At 39.0% G+C, this 19,539-nt stretch overlaps 1 protein-coding gene across 2 annotated transcripts in view; it reads left to right on the top strand.

The window, feature by feature from the left end:
* LOC139761352 (uncharacterized) overlaps positions 1–19,539 on the top strand; it is a 93,274-nt gene that overhangs the window by 1,429 nt on the left and 72,306 nt on the right. For both annotated transcript variants that reach the window (XM_071685437.1, XM_071685436.1), the window contains exons 2-9: positions 2,088–2,272; positions 5,939–6,052; positions 7,383–7,610; positions 7,788–7,967; positions 11,174–11,308; positions 12,818–12,906; positions 14,546–14,652; positions 15,475–16,654. In XM_071685437.1, the coding sequence (XP_071541538.1) occupies positions 2,088–2,272; positions 5,939–6,052; positions 7,383–7,610; positions 7,788–7,967; positions 11,174–11,308; positions 12,818–12,906; positions 14,546–14,652; positions 15,475–16,654 (2,218 nt within the window). The remainder of the gene's footprint in view (positions 1–2,087; positions 2,273–5,938; positions 6,053–7,382; positions 7,611–7,787; positions 7,968–11,173; positions 11,309–12,817; positions 12,907–14,545; positions 14,653–15,474; positions 16,655–19,539) is intronic.

Below are 19,539 nucleotides of genomic sequence, written 5' to 3'. Positions count from 1 at the left end.
CAAAGTATGCAAGACTGACCAGGTTGCGGGATGTAGCCTACAATCAGCTGTACCTTGATGCTCCAAGTATTCATTAGGGGTGGAGATAGCCCTTGAAATCAGTTGATGAAAGAGTGCGGTATGTATGTATACAGTAGTTAGAAATACATGGTGCCATTATGTTTATGCCAAAAAGAGAAGATTCTGTATTATTGGGTAAGATTTAGAGAGAAAAGGATGGGAGTTGTCCTTCAAGCTCTGTTGACGAAAGAGCATGGAATGCATGTGTACAGTTCATAGAAGATCATGAGGTTCCGTTATGTATACTTACACTAAAAAGAGAAGACTACCTTTGGTGAGGCTTATAAGAGGAGGGAAAATATTCAGAGCAGCAGTTTGAAACATTTGGTATGAATAAGTGAAATTTGTATTATTGATAGTCCAGACCCGTTGCAAATGAACAAGACTTGGGATCGATTTAAAGTCTCCAGAGTTTAACGTGTAGCCTATAGGGAAAGATCAAAGTAAGTGAGACCGCTCTTCTATTATGATGAATTTGAAGGATTTGATGGATGTATGAAGAATATTGTTATTTATCCTAAAATCCATTAATCCTTTAACCTTGCAGTTAAGACCCAAGTGTTCTGATGACATTATTACATCATCTTAAAAAGCTGGGCTTGCATTTTGAGATAAGCTTGTTGCATAAAAAATACATTCTTGTGTTCTGTGTTCAGATAAGCACTGTATGTGTTATCCACTTTAAGAATTGACTAGAATTCGTATATTGCATCATTCGTTGCATCAGATGCGAAAATGAATTATATGTAACTAAATGGTGGGAAGGATTTTTTTTTTTTAGTAACATTCATTGAGTTGCTTTATGAACACCCCATATTTTATATATAACACAGTGACTGGTGCACATACTGGTGGTGCATAATGTAATTTTTCTTTCATTCACTATTGTAGGGAGGGTAATTTCCAAGTATGCATAAAAAATGATATACAACTAGAAATTAGGTATTATTTTTAGTGCTGGTATGTAATGTAAGAGAATTATCTAGAAATAGATACATCAGAAAATATGAACAACTAGTAACATCATAACAGATAAACATTATAGATATTTAATGGCCTGTTTCCACTAACCATTGCACCGTAGATCATCTTTTCTATTATTCCAGGTTATTGTTTTGGCCTCCCCAAAAGTTAGCATTTACTCTTTGTGTTTGTACAGCAGTTTATTTCAAGAGTAAAGAACATTTTCATTACCACCCCTTGTCCCCTTCTCTTCTTACATATGTAGCCACTTTGTCAGCCTTTCCTCACTCAATTTCCATGTCTAGTTCATTCCAGCATGCCATCTTTAGCTCACTTAAGCACTCTTTTCTTATTACCACTGCCTCTCTCTTACCCGTTCATTACTTTCTCGTCAAACCACCACACGCAACACACACACATACACCTTTTTTAAACATGCTAGCCATTTCTTGTGTGAGGGAGTTAGCATCAAGAATAGATGACAGAGCCTGAGAGGGAAAATGCCTCACTTGGCTCCTGGCTCTGTTCCTTCTTTAGGAACGGAAAACAGGAAGGAAGGATTTCCAACCACCTGCTCTTGCCCCCCTTAATCACTTTCTATGGCATGCAGGGGCTATGTCTCTTCCTTGCATATCAGCTGACTTTCTTTATTGTATCTCCCCTGATGATGTGATCATTACACAAAAGTGCACTGGGAACTTAATATGTTTCATTTCCCTGTGGATTAGAAGGAATATACATATATATATATATGCTCACCATTTCCCAGGCAAGCAAATTAGTGTTAAGAACAGATGAAAAAGCCTTAAGGGAGAAATCCTCTCTTGGCTCCTTGATCTGTTCTTTTGGAAAATGACACCCGAAAGGAGGATTTCCAGCCACCTGCTCCTGCCCCTCATATGTGGGCAGTGTTCTTTCTTTCCTATCAGCTACCCTCTAGGTTGCTTTAAAATTTTGAATTGAATGTAATTATAAGTAGAGCTTCCCCTTTCTTATCCATATTTTTAGATTTGTTTATATGTTTGCAACAGATCACTTGATTTAATTACATTTTTGTCTTTCAGTACCAATTGGAGAAGCCAAATTACCGGGGCGACCTAACACAATCTCAGGACGGCAGAGAGAACGACCCAAAATTGAATTGCCTTTGCTTTTCGAACCCCGACAGCAACAATCAGACCTTCCTGAATTAGATGCACATGTTAAAGAAATCACTAGAAAAAATGGTAACCTAATTATAGAGAGCAAGGTATGAGCACAGATGATGTTTTCTTTACATTTACTTACAATAAAATCTTTCCATTTGATACATCTGTATTTCATTTGTTTTTCTCAGATTGGAGTAACAGTTTATTTTTTTTTAGCATGGTGCTCTTAATCATTCAATCCATTGAGCTTTATGTCAACAGTGTGAGGTATATCCCATATGATAGTTTGCTGATGCACATGAGTGGTCATGCAAGAGTGATGTGTTGTGGCATGCACGCTTCTTGAAATTTTGCTTCACTTTTAGTTAAACTCCGTGTAACTGAAGCAAAATACAGGGCATAGGTCATCAACTTTTTTTTCATACTTGTTAGCTCTTTTTTGTGGAGTGAACTTGTCACTTCTAGTAGCTTTTCTTCCATTCCATATGTTCTGAGCACCTTTTGCAAGGCATCTATATCAACCTTGTCATATTTTTTCCCAAAATCCATCCAAACTTTACCCCTCTGCCTCAGGAATCCCTTCAATCTTTTGTGGACCTCTCGCAGGCTCTCTGCATAAATGCCACATACAGATCCCTTTTCTTTTTCGTAGTATTTCTCATACATATTCCCCAAAGCAGACACCTGGTATACACATCCCCAACCACTCCTGAAGCTATTTTTCTCCTCAAACAGATGTTTTGTGCATGCCACCACCATGTTGATCACCTCTCTCCCAAACTGTTCACCAGCTATACTTAAGAGACTTATACCATTGTTACTCAAGCATTCATTTCTGTCCATCTTCCCATTATATAATGGCACTATACAGGAATTCTGCCAGTCCTCAGGCACCTCACCTTGAGTCATATATACATTGAAATCCTAACTAACCAGTCAACAATACTGTCAACTTCTCTCTCTTGGGAAATACAGCTGCGATACCACCCACTCCGCTTGTATGCCATGCTCTGTCTTTTCATCAGACCTTGACTCTCTTGTTGGAGATACCTTCATATCTCAGACATCCCACATATGCTGCTCTCTTATCTAACACATCTCACAGTCCTCCAGAATTCTCAATCCATCTCCTCTTTTACCTCCTTTCCTTTCCTGCTGCCACATTCCCACCTACTCTTTCACTGATGCTCTCTTGTTCTTGTTTTCTTCACAATGATCCCCTCCCATAACATTGTCTTGTTTTTCCAGGAGTTTACCAGTACTTTCACACACCATCTGTCTTTTTTACCCTCTTTTTCAGCTGCATCTTCCATGTGACCTCCTGCTGCCTTCTCCCAATCACTCACACTCCTTCCCTGTACTTGACACCCATACTCATCTCTTTTCTAATTTACAGGCTACTTGACTTCATCTCCCTACCCTTTCTTAAATGCCCACATCTCACCTGCATGCTACATAGATCACCCACATATGTACTGGTAGATAGTGTTTCCCTTAAATACTTTCCATTTTCTTGTCCACTTAGTTTTAGTTACTTGCCCACTTAGTTTCAGTTACTCTAACTTTATGCCATTTTTCACTTCTACACATGATATGTTGACAAACAAGTATCTTTTTTAAGATTACTTGTTTTCACCACCCATGTCATGCCTTCTTTTCTTAAAACTACTACATACTTTAATACTTACTTCCATCAAGAAGTGATCAGACATCCCACAGTTGCTGTTATGAGCACATTCTTATTCTACAGTTTATACTTTGCTTGCCTGTCTGTTAGTACTCAGTCTAGTAATACCCTTTGACCTCCAGCCCAGCTTACATCCACTTATTTATGCACCATTTTTAAACAAAATATTCTCAAGAAACAGCCCTTTTTAGGCACAGAGCTCTGCATGGTGTTTACCTTCCTCATTTATGCTAGGCACCCCATACCCCCTTGGTTGTAGTCTTTAACTGTCACGTCGCCAGGTCTTTCATTCATATCTCCCAGCACTTAAACTCGACCCATTGCATCGAAATTGCTGATGCACTTGCTCAGTTCCTCTTGAAAAACTTGCCTCTTTTCCTTGCTTCTCTGACTATCAGGTGCACAAACACTGACAGTTACCCACCTAATCCTCTCCTACATCAATGTGGAACTCATATTTTTACACTTTTAACATATTCCTACAACTCCTTTAGCAGAAGTGCCACCCCCTCCTTTGTTTTTGCTGTTGCCCTAATCTCAGACTTTGCCCTTTGGGCATTCCCAAACCTCTGTCTTGCCATCCCCATTAGCTTAGTGTTGCTCATGCCAGAACACCCAGGTTCTTTTCCCCTGAAAGTATTCCCTTTCTGTATTATTACTTTCCAATAAAAGGTCCACGAGAAGAGTGGTGATGTCTGAAAATCAGGTTGCTTGACAATCTGATTAAGCACACTCCTCTGAAACATGACTAGGATGTTATGGTGCCCTATTGAAATGTAATTGGTGCTAAAGTTTTGAATTTCTGTGAACTTTGTGAGCACATAAGTATAAGTACCATAATTTATGGTAGGTATACTCTAAGAATTCTGACATTGTTTTGTTAATGTTATGTATTTAAATGATATTCAGATTGCCCTTTTAGTATTACATGATGAATAGCACTTGAGTAATTGCATCATGTCTTTCAGCCAATTTGGCTTTGATTTGAATGCTTAATATTTGACCATATCATGTCAGTCAGTATATAAAGAGAAACAATAGAATGGCATTGTAATACAAGGATAGTTAATCACCACAGTTGTATTTGTTGAAACTGCATGATCTCTGTAAAGGTTATTTGAATATCATTTTAAGGTTAGTGCGGAAAACAAAGGAATAGCCCATCACTGCATTATTTATTCGGTGATACTATGAAAATTTATTTATTATTTACACACAAAGGCAATGAGGTTTCAAAATTTAATTTTCAAGATTGACCAAGAGGATATATGTGTCGGAGGTGGAGGGAACTAGGAGAAGTGGGAGACCAAATTGGAGGTGGAAAGATGGAGTGAAAAAGATTTTGTGTGATCGGGGCCTGAACATGCAGGAGGGTGAAAGGCGGGCAAGGAATAGAGTGAATTGGATTGATGTGGTATACCAGGGTTGACGTGCTGTCAGTGGATTGAATCAGAGCATGTGAAGCGTCTGGGGTAAACCATGGAAAGTTGTGTGGGGCCTGGATGTGGAAAGGGAGCTGTGGTTTCGGGCATTATTGCATGACAGCTAGAGACTGAGTGTGAACGAATGGGGCCTTTGTTGTCTTTTCCTAGTGCTACCTCGCACACATGAGGGGGGAGGGGGATGGTATTCCATGTGTGGCGAGGTGGTGATGGGAATGAATAAAGGCAGACAGTGTGAATTGTGTGCATGGGTATATATGTATGTGTCTGTGTGTGTATATATATGTGTACATTGAGATGTATAGGTATGTATATTTGCGTGTGTGGACGCGTATGTATATACATTGTGTATGGGGGTGGGTTGGGCCATTTCTTTCGTCTGTTTCCTTGCGCTACTCTCGTAAACGCGGGAGACAGCGACAAAGCAAAATAGAAAAAAAAAATAACTTTATCCAGTTTCATCGGTTCTCTCCTGTATATGTATTGAAGAGTTTGTTGATGTGCGGGAATCTCTATGTTAGTGATCTTTCCTAGAACAGTTATGCATGTTCTGATAACTAGTTTTCATAGCATTTTGAAATGTAGGTAAACATGTATTATACTGTTCCTAATGTAATTTTTTTTTGTTTTGCTTCCAGAAATATAAAAGTTCCATAGAAGATATGGAATACATATCAGAATTAGGTAATGGTACTTCTGGCAATGTTGTCAAAATGCTTCACAAAGCTTCCAAAAAAGTTATTGCTGTCAAGGTTAGTGTTTTGAACTCAGCATCAAATGTTTTTTGAAGGAATGATATCTAATCATTTCATCGCATGTATGTTTTCTCTATGCAAAGCTTTCACCACCTCTTCTCATTGTTGCACAGTTGAGGGAGTGGATGGGACTGCATTTAAGTTCCTCAAGAAGGTGGGGCAAGGGTGCAGTTGATTGGTTAGTTAGGTCATTTTAACATAGGTAATGCCCATGCTAAGGTGACAGGACTGGCAGAATGATGTATGGTGTCCTTATATAAAGGCAAGGGCGGGGAGGTTGAGAAATGAATGAAGGATTGAATGACTTAATGTGGTTGTACATATGGAGACTAAGTTAACAAACTAAAGCTAAAGTGAAGGATTGACCGAATAGTTAATTGAATTTTGGAAAGACTTTGTTAACGGAAATAGGACGGTTGTAGATAAACAGTAGATCGGTGAAGGCGTAGTTTGTAAGGGAATGTGTGTTGTTTTGGTAGTGACAGTGAAAGTACATATTCCACTGAAAAATATGAATCTTTATGCTGGCTGTGCTGCTGGTCCTACCCAACATCTGTGGAGGTTTAGGAAGTTCAGATTGTTGAAGAGTTTTGACATTTTTAGCATCTCATAATGTCATTGCATGTTCTTTGCAAATTGATTATTCCATAGAGACTAGCATCTTGGAAATCCGTAAGATTTTTTCAGTTGCTGTAAATGGTTAATATTGGTTTTATGACATGATAAGGTATGAACAGTGGTAACTTTTATATTTCATAGTACACATCAGGCGATTTCTCAGGGCATATCATAGCATAACGTTTCTATTATGACCTTGCGAGAGTAGAATGGAAGGGTACTGGAGGGAGAGAAATGGGTGAAGATTGCATGGAATGGTTTGTAAAGACAGTGATAAATGGAGACTCTTTTGCTGTGGCTACCCCCTTGATGGGAGTTCCCCAACGAAATAACCATCAGAGATATAAATAGATAGATAGAAAGACTGTGCAGAATCACTCAATATATCTTTGAGACTTTACTTGAACTAACTCTTCATATAAGAAAAATTGCCACCCTCATGGGTATTAGCATGATACATGTTGATAATTTGTTTGTAATTGTAACATTACTTTGTAATAGTTGGTGAGGTAATTTGCTGAAGCTAGTATTTCCAGACTTAAAGTATAGAATATAAAAGGTTTATAGGATTTGATAATGCTATATATGCTGAAATAACAAGTGCCACGGATTTTTGTATGTAGTTGAATTAAGAACTTCATGAGGAGGACTTGATCTGGAGGTGTGCTTTATCTATTTATTTATTCATTTATTTTTTCTTCCATCACAGCAAATGCGGCGCTCAGGCAACATGGAGGAGACGAAGCGTGTTTTCTTTGACTTAGAAGTTGTATTAAAATCCCACGATTGTCCATATATCGTACAGTGTTTAGGCTGCTTTATCACAGATTCTGATGTTTGGATATGTATGGAGCTTATGGCCACATGTCTTGACAAACTCACGAAACGTTATAAAAAGCCAATACCTGAACCTATCCTCGGAAAAATTTCTGTAGCTGTAAGTTTATTAGTGTGTCTTTTGTTCTAGTCTACTGATTATTTTTATTACGTGTAATTCTTATTATTATGCACGTCTAACTTATTCATGGTCACAAAGTTGCATATATTCCTCTGTGAAGTACATTATTATAGGTTTCATGAAATTACTAATAGTAAGTTTCCTGTTCTGTTGCAGACTCTAAAGGCCCTTCATTATCTAAAAGAGTGTCATGGTGTGATCCACCGTGATGTAAAGCCTTCCAACATTCTTCTAGATGAAAAAGGAAATATAAAACTGTGTGACTTTGGGATCTCAGGGAGACTAGTCGATTCTAAGGCCAAGACTCGGAGTGCTGGCTGTGCTGCATATATGGCGGTGAGTTTTTGCATGGCAACAGAAAATATAGTGGCCAGGGATGCTGTTGCTTCCTTGCTGTATATGATGTTTCTTTCAAGGCTGAAAGATGTAATACATTCCCCTCCGTGTATCTGTGTGTGTCTGTTTATCTGTCTATCTGTCTATCCATCCACAGTATACATGCATCTATGTGTCTGTCATCAACTCTGCTCCCAATTTCATGAGATGAATCAGGTGTATGTGCAACTTCTTAGATAATGTGCATTCTCAATCCAAGCCCAGTGAGTTAAAGTGGAACATGAAATTTTATACTGTACCTCTACAAGTGCTTAATGATTTTACCTTGACCTCTTATAAGATTTGTCACACATGACCCCCACAAACAAAATGCTTCTTTTCTATCTAATCTCAAGTAATTCCTTTGCCATTCTCATATGAAATATCCTTATCCAAACTTGCCCCATTGCATCCTTCCATTTCTAATGTGGTTTGCCTCTCCTCTTTGTATGTTCATCTGCTGTATTATATGTCATCTTGACCAACTTGTCATTTGCTGTACATTCTACTTAAGTATAGATATATTCATATCTATTTATAGTGACCCCATGAAACCATTCTGTAAGGGTCCTGGTGTTCATTATACTGGGACTCCTTTTCCAGGGGCTCCTGCAGCTCCAAGGCTACACTATACCCATTGATATGGAGAGGATGGACTCCTTTGCAGTGCAAAATTCTTTGACGAGACTCCTCAGTTTTGTCTTGTGGTAAGAGTGTTGTGAGTGGAGATGGTGAAAGAGGATAAGCTATTGGCAGTACCTGATTTAAAAAGGACGTGTAAGTATATGTGTGTAAATGGGATTTTTTTCTTTTTTTTTTTACTAATCGATAGGTGTTCAAAAGACTCTTGGATGTGAATGTGCTGAGAGGAGCAGTTGTTTTGGATGTCTGATTGCCAGTAGGTGGACATAAGGGTGAAGGTTTGTAGAGGCTTTCGGAAAAAAAGGAAATGATGTGGATCACAAGAGTGGTGGTGAAAGTTTGTGAACTTAGAAAAGATGATTATGTTAAGAGATACCATGAGAGATTGAGTTTAGAATGGTAGAAGATGGGGGAAAATGAAGCTTGGAGAGTTGGCAAGGATTTGGAGGCATTTAGGGAAGCAGTGCTAGTAAAAGTGTGTAGCATGTGGAGGTTAAGAGATAAACATATGGAAAAGGGTAGTAAGTATGGGGATGAGGAAAATAAGTGCTAGTGAAAGAGAACAGAGGTGCATTTGTGTTACGTGTAGGAAAGGAGCTTGAGTGATTGGGAAATCAAGTCATAAGGAAGATGCAATGGCTGAAAAAGAGGGCAAATGCGAGTTAGGGTGAGTATGTATCAGCAAACTTCAGGGGGAATAAGAGAATGTTTTGGAAGGAGGTTATAGTATGAGAAACACAAGAGAACAACGGTAAGCATCACTGATTGGGGCAATTGAGGAAGTGGCAACAGGCAAATATTAGGTGCAGAGGAGTGATTATTTTGAAGGATTGTTGAATGTGTTTGATGATAGGGTGGCAGATATGTGTTGTTTTGGACATGGAGGTATGCCAAGTAAGTGTCATGGCAAATAGTTTGGTCAGAAGAGAAGAGGTAATGAAAGCTTTGTATGAGATGGGGCCAAAACGATAAGTGGATGGGACTGAAGTTGAAATTCTTTAGAAAGGGACATCTGTGTTGTTTGTATTGACTATGGTGAGTTGCCAGAGGATAGGTGTTAGAGTGCCTGTGTAGTACCATTGTATAAGGGCATGATTGAGAAAAGTGTATGTTCAAATTACCCAGATAAAGTTTGTTAAGTGTACCTTGTAAGTTGTATGGGAAAGTGGTGATTGAAAGGGTGAAGGCATGCACAGAGCATGAGAATGGGAAGGCACAGTGATATTTCAGTAACTGTAGAAGATATGTGGGTCACTTGTTTGCTGGGAAGAATTTGAATGGGAAATACTCTTGGAAAACAGAAGGATTTGTTTGTGGCATTTATGAATCTGAAGGAAGCATATGATAGGGTTGACTGAGATACTTTGTGGAAGGTGTTACAAATATATGAAGAGCTGGATTAGGTACTTTGTTTGGAGGTCCCAGGACAGTTTGTGGGAGGCCAACTCATCAAGTGCTAAGGTAGTAATAAGGTGTTTGGGGTAGGGGCATAGTTATAAACCCTTTATCATACGAAAATCAATGTATTTCAGACTTAAACTAGCACTTTTGAACAAAAAGAACACATTACTAGATGAGGATATATTTGTTGGTTCTTCATAAAAGAACATAGGTATAAACTTGCCCCTTTCTTTTCCAGAGTTGAAGTCACTTCATGAATTTCTCTCACATTTTACTGCTTCCAAATGAAAAGAGAATAAAATTATCTTTTAACTCATCCAAAATATCTTGTTTTAGGTTTAGAATGGCAAGGTTCACAATCTTTGATTGCCTCCTGGTAAGATCTTTGATGGTTCTTTATCATTCTCAGCTTGGAGGGTACTTAGCATGTTTGATTCAAAGCATTATACAAATGATAAAGATATGAAAGGGCTGCTGTCCAAGCTTGTCACTCCATGTTACTCTCCGCCCTGAGGGCCCTAGATATTCATTTGTTAAATAAGGTTGACTGTTGTAGGGACCTTGAAGGTGGGAGCCCTGGGGTGAATGTCCCAGATGCCAAGCATTAAGCTATCTCAATAAATGGCATGGAAGGAAAGCAATTTGAAATAGTGAAAAGTTTTTACAAGAGAGTAAGTGTTCAAGTAGGAAGAGAGGAATATGAGTGGTTCGAGGTTGAGGGGGTTTACATCAGAGATGTGTGACATCACCAAAGTTGTTCAATCTGTGTATGGATGGCGAGGTGAGAGAGGTGAATGTCCTGGGTCTGGGAAGTGAGTCACTTACTGTTTGCTGATGGGAGATTTGAATGAGAAACTGCAAGAGCTGGCTTTTAGATTTGGAATTGTGTGAGTAAAAAGTTAAGAGTAACCCTGTATCTTTTCACAGGATAAAAAAGAGTAGAACCTCATTAGGGAGCATTTCACTGTAAAGGAGTCCATCTTTACCCAGCTCCTGATTGTAGCACGGCCTTAAGCTTCAGAAGCCTTGTAATAGGGGTTCTGGGTTTGTATTATTAGATTGTATTTGTAGAGATATCATGTAACCTATAAAAGATTGTGAAATAACTAAAGGTTTTTCCTTAGCCGGAAAGAATAGACCCACCCGACCCTACGAAGCCAGATTATGACATCCGTGCGGACGTTTGGAGTTTGGGCATCACACTGGTTGAACTTGCAACAGGACAGTTCCCATATAAAGACTGTCGTAATGACTTTGAGGTAAGCACTGCTTGCATTAACTTCAAAACTATATGTTTGTAATCATTCCTGTATGTTGGTATCACTGTTTTCTCTTTTAAGTAATTACTTTACTTGTCTTCGTAAAGTAGTGTCAGATTGAATGAACAAAGTTTCCTTTGTACACATCCACATAGTGTCAGAATGGATGAACAAACAGTTTCCTCTGTACACATCTACACTAGCTGTCGTGTATAATCCTAGCAGATACCATCCATAAGCCTTCCTCTTCTGTTTTGCTAGTTATATAACTTTTAAGTTGCAGTACTCACTACCCTTACCCATACATCTCCATCCCATCTTATGCATATAGTACACTTTATTTGCACATTTAAGCACTGCTTCCTGAGACATTGTTCCATTTCTCATCCATCCTTAACTTTCACTTCATGTTGCTCTTTATGCAATCTTTCCTGGTATGTCTGCACACAGGTAACTTTTCTAAAGCTTACACATTTTTGCCACCTCTTTCACACATATGTCATTTCCTTTTTTCTTCTGATCATTACGACTTTCAGTCTTGCTTCCACCAGGAAATGATTGGACATTCCACCTGTCACCCTTCCCAGCACATTTACATCCAGCAACCTCACCTGTGCACCTTTTTTTTTTTTTTTTGTCATCACGTATTCCATTAATCCCCAATCACCCTGGTACCACTCACCAACAAATATTTATGTACCATGTGTTGTAGATAACTTTTCTTCTTTCACCAAACAACAAACATTTCCCAGTTTTCATTTACATGTGGGGTTAATTGCTCCCTAGTTTTACCCTCATTTGAGATTTCAACAATGTTTGCATTCAGATATCTTAGCTCATTTTTAGAAATGCTGCTCCTTTCTCTGCTTAGGGTCCCCTCACACGTACCTTCTTCATATTTCTGAACCACTCCAGTTTATTTTGCTCACACTTGGAACATCCAGATTTTTCTTATCAAACATAGCACCTCTCTCCTTTTCTTCTGGATTAAGACCATGCACATTCAGACATCCCAGCCAGAGCCTTCAAGGAAGGATCCTCACTTAGATCCTTTCCTTTGTAACTACTTTTAGTAATTGATAGAATGGGAGAGAAGGATTTCCCATTCCCTGCTTCTCTCCCTCATCCATTTTCTGTGATGTGCTGGAGATATGTGTGTAGCATTCTCTTCCTAGTTCCCAGGGATAGAAGAGAAGTTTTCTTGATGTTTATGATCATTACCCGTTTACTTTTAATTTCTTCATTGAATAATATGATACATTAAGGATTAAGTGAACTGTTAAAGCAAGTTTACCATGGTATTATATTTGGTTCATAGTAAAGAAAGTATGTTCACCAGCAATTTTTCTCTGTACCTTTTTGTTAAATAGAAAAAAAAAAGAATCTCATTAACCTTTTCTTTTTGTGTCTCCCTTAGTTTTACCTTTTCATTTTTTCCTGCTTTTCAGCTTTTGCTAGAAATCCTACCTTAATACTGACACTAATTTTGGTTATGTTGCTGGACTGCAGGTGCTGACCAAGGTTCTCCAGGATGACCCACCCTCACTGCCAAAGGATGGTTCCTTCAGCCCAGAATTCTGTGAATTTGTAAATGATTGGTATGTTAATATATTATCAGAGTGTGATCATTTGGTAGATTAGTACAAATTAACTCTCTTGAAAATAGGGTATATCTTTCATGATATCTTTCAAGCTGTTTTGATTGATAATTAGCTTATTATACAAATATTTACCAGTCAAAGTTTCCTGAATCTTTTCCTGCACATGCATGGGTTGTTAGTTACTAGATTGAGTTACGTATCTGGTGGACATTTTTGCACTCTCTAAATGTCACCTTGTGGTTGGCTAAGGATTTTTTTTTCAACTGTATTTAGTTTTATCCTAGATTCTTTGTCAAGTCCAGGTGATAAAATTAACAACTTGCATCCTTTTGTACAGAAATCCAGAAAAAGTTATTTACTAAGCTTTACGGTAACCTAAGCATATTGTTTCTTGAATCTTGGCCAGAAATTGCATTGGATTGTGAATTGTGTAGTAAGTCCACAAACCACTTCAGAAAAAAATGCAAGGAGGAGTATGAAAAGAGAGTAACTGAAAGTTTAGATGGAACTGCAGTAAATTTAGAGATGCAGTCGTGTATGAATGAGGTTTTTAAAATGTTTAGAGAAAGACAACAATATTAAAGGTTGTAATATTAGTAGTTAGATACATGGTTGTGAGATATAAGAATAAAAAGGGAATTCGTGTTGGACAGATGAGATTAGAAATGCTATGGAAGAGAAGAAAATGACATATGTTATGTTGCTTGAAAGGGATGTACCAGTTGAAGTTCAGCAAAGGAGGAGGGAAGAATATAAGATGTGTAATTAGAATGTTAAGAAGCTGATAGGGGAAAGCAAAGAGAGAGTAGATGAAGGCTTTGGAAGAAACTGGTGAAAAGTTTAGGGAAAATAAGAAATTGTACTGAAAGGAGGTGAATAACCAAAGAGGTGCATGCATGAGTAGGAATGTTAATGTGAGAAGTATGGAAGGGGAAGGAGGCAGAGGGAGCACTATGTGCTATCCCTGGCTTTTGGCAAAATGGTAGGAAAAGTAGATAGAAGTAGTAGGTAGGAACATTTAGGCAGGATCATAAGGTAGAAACATCTGGTGAAGGTTTTAGGTAAGAACGTTAGGCAGGAGTATTAGGTAGATAGTCAGTAGGAACATTAGGTTGGAGCCTCTGCAAACACCACTAGAGTTGCCCACTGCCAGTGGCCTGTTATGGGTGAGGCTTTTAAGCTAAGAAGCAGCACAGGAGTTCTCTAGTTATGGAGACTGTAGTGCATGGCCACCCCCATGAGGGAGCTCCAGTCAGGAACTGCCATCAGAAATATAGATAGAAAGACTTAATGCAACAGCAGCACTCTCAGCTTAGCTATTTTCTAGGAAGAGTATAGGGTCTCTTTGTACTCAAAGCATCTCTTTTTTTTATTTTTCCATTTGTGCTTCACAGTAATATATGCTAAGTTTTTTATGCTAATGATAGAGCCACACTAGATATAGAAATTGATTAAGTGGACGTTTGTCTTAAAGGGACTGTATGATTGAGATTGAGATGGGGGTGTGCAGGGTTATGACAGGTTACAAGCCAGTAGCTGTAGCGGTTTGATAACTTTTTCCGGTTTGAATAGGTCATGTCATACTTATTATGCTCTATAAACATGTCAATTATTGTTATGATGTTCCATTTTCCAGCCTTATTAAGGAGTATCGCAACCGCCCAAAGTACAAGAAGCTTCTCGACTATCCCTTTATCAAGAAGTATGAAAAGAAAGAAGTTGATGTTTCAGCGTGGTTTGCAGGTACATATGATAAGAGACTGCTTATGTTGTTAGTTTTACAGGAATATGTGAACTAGGATAAGTTCGGTATGCATAAGGGATGTGTGGTTCATAGGATGGTTGGAACATGCAAAATGGCGAGATCATAGAGGAAGAGCAATAAGAACAGCACCTGTTTTAAAGTATATGTGAATAATTCCATTTGATAGCTCAACCTGGTAGACTTTTCAAGCATAAGATTAAAGCTTAGAAATGTGTATTATTCATGTTTCACTTTGGAATTTGCAATGATTTAGTGAGGGTAAGTGACATTATAGCTAGAATAAGGAAAAGTAAGCTGGATTTTAACAAATTCTTTTTCAGATAAGTAAAAGTTCTCTCAGATAAAGTATACAAAATGATTGGAAATAAGTAATGCAGATTTGAAGAATTGTATACCTCCTAGGTAATTGTATTTTATATCATATGTAACAGATAATGTCATAAGGAATGCATCTCCATATGTACAGTGTTATAATGACTCCATAGAGAGCTGTTTTGCATAGTGCTTCATTTTCCATGAGCATATCCTAGTATAGTAGAAAATATAACTTATATTGATATAGTGCTGCAATTTGTGATTGTGGTTACATGGCCTACATTTTGTAACCAACGGAGAAAATAGGAAAAATATGATACTGGCTTATATTATTAACCAATCTACTTTTAGCCCTCATAAAAACCTTTGTACATTGGCTTAAAGATATATTTTTTGCCTCAACTTCATTATTTGTAATTTTCAGTTCTACTGCAAGTCTAATATACTTTGGTATATGAGAGAATGATGAGGCTTTGTGGTTTCAGATGTGTGCCGTGCGACGGATGGGAAGGTTCGGAACTCCCCACAGAGAGTAAGTATATTTTCCTCCCCCCTACTCCCCCGAGCCTCTCGGTCCAGCAGCCGGCCGCCAAGTGCCCCCATTAGTAGTGAAGGAGGAGGTGGAGGAGGAGGAGGAGGTGGTGGTGGTGATGGTGGTGGTGGTGGTGGTGGTGGTAGTGGTGGTGGTGGTGGTGGTGGTGGTTGTGGTAGTGGGAATGACTCAGTGCCCCCACCTCCCCCTGTGGCACCAAGAAGACGGAGTCGTACTCCAGAGGTGCATAGCCACGATCGTGTCAGCCATCAACCTCCTCAACAACCTTTACAACAACTACAACAGCAAAAATCGAATCAGCAGCAACATCAACAGCAGCAGCAACTACAACAGCAGCACCAGCAGCAACATTCTCATCAACAGCAGCATCATCTACAAAAAGAGCAGCAGAATGGTGGTGGTGTTAGTAGTCCAAGCAGACACTCTGGGGGCAGCAACAGCAGCAGTGGTGGCAGTGGTGTGGTTAGTCGGTCCCAGCTTCCAGCCTCTCCCAATCTGACCCGCGCCGTATCTGCTTCGCCATCTCGTTCTGGCCCCCCCTTGTCCCCTGCTCCCTCCAGGGCATACTCAGCCTCTCCTCTCCAGAGATCTGTACCCCCTTCCAATGTGCCCCCCCACCCATACCCCGGAGTAAATCACATGGGGCCATACCCCCAGCCCCCTTCATCCCAGCATCAGTATGCTATCCCGTTAACCACACAAACTTTTTCCCCATTTAATTATTCCCCTAGGCCTTATACACAGGCGTATAGCCAGTATTCAAATCCATATAGCCAAGTGTTACCTCCTCGTTCAAGTCATAGTAGTTTTTATAATAATGTGTCTGGTAGTGGTCGGGACATTTGGGATAGCCATATTAGTAGTAGCAGTAGTTATCATTCATCGAGCTCAGGAAGCACAAGTACAACAATTATGTCCAGCGGCGGGATGGGCACGAGCGGGTCCGTGCGGGAGATGGCCAGCAGCTGGCCCACGCCCGGTCACATGGCCAACCTTAGTACGGGCCAGCGAGAGGCCTGGGGAAGCAGTGGCAGTAGTCAAGGGGGGGCAGCAGCCACTACCTCGGTCACTCACACACCCCCCATGCACAGGAAAACTCCTGAGCCAGTAAGGTAGGTTCTCTTGCATCTCTTTCTCTCTATCTGTCTCTCTCTCTCTTTTTATCTCTTTCTCTCTCTGTGGCTGGACCCCCATGCTAAGGAATTTCACATATTTTGTCTGTTGTTTACTTTTATATCAAGTGGAAGGTAGTTCCTGAAATGCCTTTTAAATATACACATCCAAAATTTGGTTATTGAAGTCATACTGGTTGTATATGAAAAGAGAATTTATGATTTAGAAGACAGTGCCATGAAAAGGACATTGCTGAATGTCACTAGCTATAAATGCACTCATTCTTTAGCCATATTCTGGGAGACCATTCGTAGATTTTTGTTTTTCAGAAGTTTGGCAATCTAGTCGAGGGTTGTTGATTTTTCTTGTTAATGATACACATGAAGGAACCATTACTGTGGTGTTATAGTGTTACTCACTACTTATTGAACAGAAGACAAATATGTGACCTTCTTTCCCAGATGGCTTCCACAGTGATTGATGATTTGGAAAAAAAGGACCAATGTAACCCTCTTTATTCTTCCTCAAATGAACACACCTCTTAAAGAATTCCCATTAAATCTCATAGTAATTCTCATAGTAATTTTTGTTTAGGATTCAAGTAATTTTCATCATTCAGTTTAGTGTGACAATATAGACTGTTGGGCAGTGTTAACTGAATACAATACCAATTTGAAGGGAATTCTCTTCAGCTTCATTAACCTTACTCAGTAACTTCTTTTAATCATATGCTAATAATTTCTCATTAGTATGATTGATTTATGTTGACATTTTTCATGCAATTAAAAGGATTAAACAAAGAAAAGTATATTGAGAGACATTTTTCTCATTGAATTATAATTCTTTATAATCAAGAAGTGTTCTTTCTTTTTGGAGAAGTAGCTACAAAGACAATGTAAAGATCAGTTACCATTCATTTTTAAATCAGTCATACTTTTGATCTGGTGTTGTTAATCATTGTACTTCATATATTAACCCAAAATTTAGAATTGTTTGATGCTTGTAAATGAGTAATGACGTGTCTTGTTTAAAGCTGGTTGTAGGAAAATCTGGCACCAGTAGTATACCATCACTGGGCTGCTGTTACAGATGCCGACATGACCGAAAAACTAGGCAACCAGTTTGCTCATTTACAGCCAAACACAACTCTTGGTGTTGAGTCTTGCCTCTCTTCTTAACACTTGCAAGGTCTTGTGGGCTATAGTCTTGTTAGTGGTTTTGTAATATGAGGTGTATAGAGCGCATCACCCTTTCAGATATTATACAGTCAGTGTCATGATGGTAGCTGATAGTACAGTATACATATGGAAAGCTCGAGAGTTTTGAAATTTTGGTTTTATTATACAATTGCCATAACTAGTAGAATTCTCATAGTGTACAACCTTGCTGATTTGTTGAGATATTTTTTTATAAGTTAACATCTTTCCCACATATCTTATGAATACATAAACACATACAGAACTCAAACACTCTTTACTTACTTCCTGCCCCAGGAGTCTTTTCTGTCTTTATGAGACTCCTGAAGTACTTAGGAAGCTGGCAACATCCACTGATCGGGACTGTTGGTTATAAAGTGTTGTAATGCTATGTGTGCATCTATTTGCAGAGAGTGCAGGGCAATTGAAGAGTTAGTGTTTTGCATCTTCTTTATTGTAGTGCATCATGGGCATAAAGGGTCTTAGAATATCTTTAAATGGTGTTTGAAGTATTGTAATGATGGTTGATGTCCAAAGTGTAGACAGGAGAGAGTGAGCCAATCTTCTCTGAAGAGTGTGGTTTCTGATGGGTTTATGTCTGGTGCTTTAGAGTTAAAGATGAGACAGGATATTAATTGTTTAGTACTTGTTGAGTTTGTCCAGTCTGTTTGTCTTTTATCACTGTTATATATGTTGGGAGTGAAGGGGGTCTGTGCGTTGAGTTTCCTGGAGTATGAGGGAGGTGTAAGCTTTTTATTTCTGTTTGGTGATCGTTGGTTAGTTATGGAGTGGTTTAGGTGCTGTTGTATAGATTTGAGTGCTGAGTATGTTGAGGTGGGACTGTATTGGGGATTTTTGTTTCACTGAGATGTTGTGTGTTTGTTGATGTTTGGGAGCCAGTGATTTTTCTGAGTGCAATATTTTGTGTGATATGCAGCTTTGTTATATTTGCATTTGAGAGGGTGGAAAACCAGGTAGGTGAGGTATAGTTTTTTTAAGGTTCCAGTCATGGACAGAAGTCCACAACAAGGCTGGGCCGTAATTGAAATAAAGAGAGAATTATGAAGCAGAAAGAGAAAAGACAAGGGAAATTATTTATGGAGTTTTGAGGACATGAAAGACTTGTCTTGAAATGTGCCAGGTCATAGTTATTGGGAGAGACATGAGAAAGTAGAGAGTTCCAAAGCTTTAACGTATCGGGAAAGAAGCAGTTGTCATAACTGTTCATCCTTGAGTTGTCAGTGGCCACACAGTAATCATGTGATGGAGCAGCTTGCTGAGTATTGCATGGCCTAGCAAGTGTTGGGGGCACACAATCAACCAGCTCTTGGGAGAAAAAACCAAAGTAATACTTACAGAAGAAGGAAAATGAACCAGCATTGTGGTTTAGAGCAAGGGGGTCAGGTTTGGAAGTTAGCCAGGGACAGTTTATAAGTTGGACCACTTTCGACAACTCTGTCAAGTAAGGATACAGAGCTAGAACCACCCCAAAAGTGAGAGCAGTTCTCCATACAAGGACGAATCAATCCTTTGTATAAATGGAGCAACTGTTCAGAAGAGAAGTAGTTTTAACATCTAAACAGGACACCCAGTTTCTTCGAGGCAGACTTAGTTTTTCTTGTAATGTGGGATTTCCAAGAAAGAGTGGATGTTACAGTAATATCAAGTATGTTCATTGAGTCAAGAGG

The sequence above is a fragment of the Panulirus ornatus genome, chromosome 40 (genome assembly GCF_036320965.1).
Source record: "Panulirus ornatus isolate Po-2019 chromosome 40, ASM3632096v1, whole genome shotgun sequence".
In the NCBI taxonomy this organism is placed as follows: domain Eukaryota; kingdom Metazoa; phylum Arthropoda; class Malacostraca; order Decapoda; family Palinuridae; genus Panulirus; species Panulirus ornatus.
This window is presented reverse-complemented; position numbering and strand designations above follow the sequence as displayed.